Source organism: Lytechinus pictus, chromosome 11 (assembly GCF_037042905.1).
Source record: "Lytechinus pictus isolate F3 Inbred chromosome 11, Lp3.0, whole genome shotgun sequence".
In the NCBI taxonomy this organism is placed as follows: Eukaryota; Metazoa; Echinodermata; class Echinoidea; order Temnopleuroida; family Toxopneustidae; genus Lytechinus; species Lytechinus pictus.
In genome coordinates, this window is record NC_087255.1 from 12550498 (window position 1) to 12556706 (window position 6209).

At 32.9% G+C, this 6209-nt stretch overlaps 1 protein-coding gene across 1 annotated transcript in view; it reads left to right on the plus strand.

Annotated features, from left to right (window-relative positions):
• LOC129270827 (uncharacterized) overlaps positions 1 to 5554 on the plus strand; it is a 48894-nt gene extending 43340 nt beyond the window's left edge. The window contains exons 35-37 of the mRNA XM_054908158.2: positions 100 to 236; positions 1256 to 1391; positions 3135 to 5554. Coding sequence (XP_054764133.2) covers positions 100 to 236; positions 1256 to 1391; positions 3135 to 3374 — 513 coding nt within the window. The 3' untranslated portion in view covers positions 3375 to 5554. The remainder of the gene's footprint in view (positions 1 to 99; positions 237 to 1255; positions 1392 to 3134) is intronic.
• Positions 5555 to 6209: the final 655 nt, after the last annotated feature.

Consider the following 6209-nt stretch of genomic DNA (forward strand, 5'->3'; position numbering starts at 1 on the left):
TGGAGAGTGAATGTTGAAAGACTTTAGTATAAACTCAGCGCTATTTTTAGATTTTGTGATGAGCAAGAGCATTTCATTTACACATCTTTCTTTTAACAGGTATATCATGATGTTGATCAATACCAGTTGCTACAATGGTGCCGGGATGGACATTATTCATCACTTCTTACGATCATTGATCAGGTCCAGGAGTCTTCAGAAACACTGGCAGAGCCATCCATCCTAGTCCATTGCTTGTAAGTCTCATTATCATCACGATGAAGATTAATTAATGCTGTACGAATTGTCCCAGGTATTGGATGCCCGAAGCCGGGGGGCCGGGGGGGCTAGTATGGTCAATTGAACCTCCTAAAATTTCAAAAGCAAAATAAAATTGGGAAGTCATTTTTTTTCTGAGACGAAATGGCCATAGTTTGACTGATGACCTTTTTTCTTGCTTTGTAATATATCTCAGCCAAGATAGAGAAGGAATTGAACCCCCTAAATGAAAACCCTGGCTACAGGCTGTATTTAAATAAGATAAATTTTGAGAATGAAAAGCTAATTCTGAAACTAATTATAGAAGTATTTATGGTTATTCTTGTAGCTTTGTACACTTTCCCAAAGCTTTGAAGCAGCCTGCCACTTTATACTTTTCAAAGTTTTTAAGTCATGTTGCCCCCCCCCCCCGAAGAAATGAATAGTGTGTTTGTTGGTGCTGTACATAAAGTAAGATAGTGCTATCGTTATCAATCTACTGAACATCTTATGGATATTACACAGTATTGACAGTATTATTTTCATATAGCTGTTCTGCAAATGTTATAGCCTTACAGTGTGTAAATATCCAGCTACTAGATTTAACAAACACACAAACAAACATTAGTTACCAACTATGTCTTTTTGCCTTTAGTTATTACCATAATAAAAGAGAGAAGATATATATAGATGGTTCCTAAAACAAATGAAGAAAGAAATCAAATCATATGCAACTGTAATTTGAGGCTGACTTTAATCAATCGCAAGTGCATATAGCTCCCATTTTCTATAAATGCTTTTATTAAATAGAGCTACACTCTAAAAATATTTAACCTATGAACCTACCAACCGTTTATTAAAGGAAATTAATATTGTATGTCAATTGAATGTAGATTTTTCTTAACCAACATTTGGGAGGATTATGAATTATATGAGAGTGCATAAACCAGAATGTATAAGCCAAAAGCAGAGCGAATGAAGAGCTCTGATACTACTGTTTTTCTTCTATTTTCTGTAGGAGTGGTGTTGGACGAACAGGTGCATTTTGTAGTGTAATGGAGTGCATCGCACAGATTGCTGAAACGGGTAACGTCGATGTCTTTCAAACAATCAAGGAGCTAAGAGTTGAACGAACGCACTTTGTTCAAACAGAGGTAAATTGTTCTTCTATTAAGACTAATTTGATTTACTTGATGATTGAAATACAGATTTTTCTTAAGTCTAAGGCATATATGTATGCATTCGATCATTGTTTGAATAAACAATTCATATCACTTATCCTAACTTTACCTTTCAATTTGGTAATACTTTTGTGTTAAGTGATGGCAATATATTACGATAAATCGAAGGTTTGTTTCACATTGTGGTAGGACAGCATTCTTATCATTTCCTTTGACACTTTTAATTTTCAATGTTCATCAATATTTATTACTATAAATAAATAAATAGAGGGTTTGTTTCATATTGTGTAAAGACAGTATTATTCTTTTTCTGTTATACTATAATTTGAATTTATTCAGGTGCATATAAAGCATTTGACAAAGCATAGTAAAGAATTTGACACCCTTAACCACGATATTTCACTTTCCAAACTCAACCATTATGGAATACGAGGTCAATCTCTTTCATGGTTTAAAGATTACTTGAATAATAGAAGGCAATATGTAACTTTTAATAAGAATGATTCTGATTCTCTTTTAGTTCCTTGCGGTGTTCCTCAAGGTTCCATTTTAGGCCCACTTTTATTTTTACTTTATGTTAATGACATTATCAAAACCTCCAATTTGTCATTTGTTTTATTTGCTGACGAAACAAAAATAACAAAGACATCAATTCATTAAACAATATCGTAAATCGTGAAATCAACAGCGTATCAAAGTGGTTCAAAGCCAATAAACTTTTCCAGAATACAAAAAAGACACATTTTATGTATTTTAGACATAAGTCCCATAACGATAACACACCGACTTACATTAATATTGACGGGACACCATTAGAAAAGAAAAATAACTCAAATTTTTAGGTGTTATCAAGGGTGAATTTTTTACCTGGAACCAACACATGCATCATGTTACAATGTGCATTTCAAAATGAATTGGGGTAATTTCCAAGTTAAAGTTTCTTCTTCCTCATAAAACTTTATTCTTATTATACAATTCTTTAGTCCTCCCTTTTATTACATACTGTAATGCCGTCTGGGCAACCTGTGGTTCTTCCAAACTCAATTCTATTTGTAAACTCCAAACGCAGCTATACGTATGTGTACAGGATCACATTACTTGTCTCACACCGACCCCCTGTTTCATGAACTTAAAACTTGAAAAAAAAATTGATATAAATAGGATTCAAATTGCTATCTTTATGTTCAAGTATATCAATAATCTACTTCCTCCATCATTTTAATAACATGTTTAGGCCTGACAGGTTCGTCCATTCCTACCCAACCCGCATATTTGGATCCATCTCAATAACCCCAATTATTAATAACCCATAAATATATTCGACATTATGGCCCCGATATTTGGAACAATTTTCCATACAATATTAAATCATGCTCAACAATATACTCTTTGAAAGAAAATCTTAAAAGATACATTATCCCATCTTATGCATCACACTCTTCAAATTAAACAACTGCTCCCTACAGCACTTGCACCTACATTGCACCTACTTGATCAATGTAGAAACACGTACCTTTTAAATACGAGGCCACCATCATTATCAAGCCTAATCGCTCATTATTATTATTATGTTCATTATTATTATTATTACTATTATTATCATTATTACTACTATTATCATTATTATTATTATTATCATTATTATGATAATCACCATTTTGGGGAGAGTTTGATATAAATTGAGAAGTTTTATATATTGTGTTTTTTTACTTACAGTCGGACTATGAGGACACATATATGATTCTACAAGATTTCCTGTGCAAGGCTAACACCGAGTTAACACCGTCCGATAACAGTGACATGGAACCTACATACGCTAACAGGGAGAGTGTATACGCTAACATCGAACCTCAGCCTGACAGTGGTAATGGAGGCCATGCCGAAAATAGAACTCTGCTACGCGGTCAAACGAATGCAGTGTATGAAAACGTGTCATTTGATCCTCATGAAGAATAGATACTTTTTATGTCATTCTCATTCTAGGATCACTCGTCTTTCCTTGTCAGTACTGTACCGCATACCTGCAAATTAGCTGCGATGCAGCTTTCCCCCTCTACTGCATGATCCAGGCCAGCTCCCTCCTCTCCTTAAAGGTCAAGTCCACCCCGGAAAAATGTTATTTGAATCAATCAATAGAGAAAAATCAAACAAGCATAATGCTGAAATTTCATCAAAATCAGATCGCTTGTTTGTCACAAAATGGTTATATGCACAACTCAGTGACATGCAAGTGAGAGTCGATGATGTCCATCACTCACTATTTCTTTTTATTTTTATTGTTTTAATTATACAATATTTCATTTTTCCAATTTGACATTACGAAACAACTTAACTGAACCATAAAATGTTATAACAATGGTCATACCACATGTTCAGGGAGGAATAAAACTTTGTTTCACAGGACAATAAGGAGAATGTTAGAATATTACATATTTCATATAATAAAATACAAAAGAATTAGTAAGTGGATGACGTCATCAGTCTCCTCATTTGCATATAACTGTTTTGTGAAATTAAGCAAAACTTTAAAATGTCATAACTTTCTTATTTTACATCCGATTTTCATGACATTTTTTGTATTATGCTTGTCGGATTTTTCTCTTTTCATTCAAACCAACTTTTTGTTGGGGTGGACTTGCCCGTGGACTTGTCCTTTAAATTATTACCAACACTGGATCAATTCAAACAAACCTAGAAGACCTACCTCTTCTAATATCCTGATCATTTATGACCTGGACTGAGAACAGTACTGACACTGCCTGGTAATTTGTATAATCTCCTATGCTGACCAGGGCTGGCATCTCAATCAAAGTACTTTGTATCTCATGAAAAAGGCGCTCTAGAAATATACGTATTAGTATCATCAATGAAGGGTGGAATGGAATGGAACGTCATAGTATGCAGATGATGATGATGATGTAAAATGAAATAATAAAATGGTATGAAAAAATAAAAATTATGAATTTTTCATTGTGTCAAAAAAACAGATGTATAACGACAACATATTTTATATTACGCATTTCCTTGTCAGTAAGTTGCCTCAAGTGTTCTCCTTTTACTTTTACAAATCGTTTTGCACATTATTTATCTTCTTACGAATTTTTATATGATTACATTAGAAAATCATTTCTTTTTTAAATTGCAGGTATATGTATCATGTAGTATGTATGCAGAAAAGGGTTTTTTAAGTATCCCAATAACTCATCGCATCATGTGGGGACGTCGTGGTCTAGTGGTTATATGACTCTTGTCTTTCAATGTGAGGGGCGTGGGTTCGATTCCCAGCCTTGGCATGTTTTCCTTCAGCAAGAGATTTACCCACATTGTGCTGCACTCAACCCAGGTGAGGTGAATGGGTAACCGGTAGGAAGAAATTCCTTGAATGCTTCAGCGCCTATATGGCAGCACGGCTGGAGCTGGGCTGATAACAGCAGCGCTTTGTATCCTCGGGCAAAAAACGCTTAATAAATCGCTTAATAAATCCAGCTATTTATTATCATTATCAATATTATTTTGATTCATCATGAAAATATATTTTGTATTCTTTATGTGGTGCATATATATATTCTAAGTTATCGCAGTTTTATTTTTGTAATTAATAACATGATGTAATAATCAAACTATCTGATATACACAACTCATTCTAATTCGTTATCTGAAGCTGATGATGAAATTTGTAGAATTTGAAACGTTTATAATGCAGTCGTGAAAATGGTCTGTAACAGTCATTGTATTAGAGTCCCTGAATTTTAGTAAAGGATCAAGTGAAGAAAAAATATGTGAACATCCTTATGTTTAGAGCTTATGTATTCATGGTTCAGTTTGTGTACATATGGCATTTTTGACCTAAAATGCCAAGACAATCACATTTTTTCTTTTAGCGGAAGACGACAAGAGGGACATAACACAAGCTTATATATTTTTTTGTATTAAGCACTGAGAGATTGAGATATAAGAAAAACCTTGTGTGGAAGTTACTTCTAATTCCTAGCCATTTCAGTATTTTTTTCCCTGTAATGTAATGTCTTTGGTGCATTCGCTGCAAGCTGTGCTTTCAGAGTTGTCACCTTTAGTATAAATCATAGAATGACATAATTTGAACAATGATTTGGAAATTAATCTTTAATTGAACTTAATTGTTGTTGATTGGTTTTTAACGGCGCTCTTATTAAAAAAAAAGATTATATGCGGAAATCAAAATTATTCTTATCATATCAAAAGAATGTTTTTATTTTATTATTCTCACTAGATATGGCCCTGTATTTTAAGAGACTTTGAAAGATATAAGGCTGTTGATTTTATAGAGGAAATTTCGCCAGCGCACGCAAGCCATGTTACACTTAACCTGCTTAATACGCACTGAGTTAACTGAAACTGTGCTTTTTATATAGACTCTTCAGAGCTATATATAAACTAGTGGTTCGTGGAGTGCTCGTGAACCCCCCCCCAAAAAAAAAAATAATCATAATAATAATTAATAAATAGATAAATAAATGAATAAAAATAAATGAATGAATAAATAAATTAAAAAATATATATATAAAAATAAAAAATGAAAAATAATGGGGGAGCAAAAGGTTGATCTTTAATAATTTAGACCTGAAGATTTTTTTTTTGTATTTATATGTTTTATTGGGTCAACACAGACCAAGTATAAACAAAAACAACAAATCAAACATAAATAATCTATTTAGTAATCATAACATCATTAGAAAAAACAGACAAAAAAACACAAATATAAATAATGATTTTAAAAAAGCGGAAATTTTATGCAATGGCACAGACGTGATA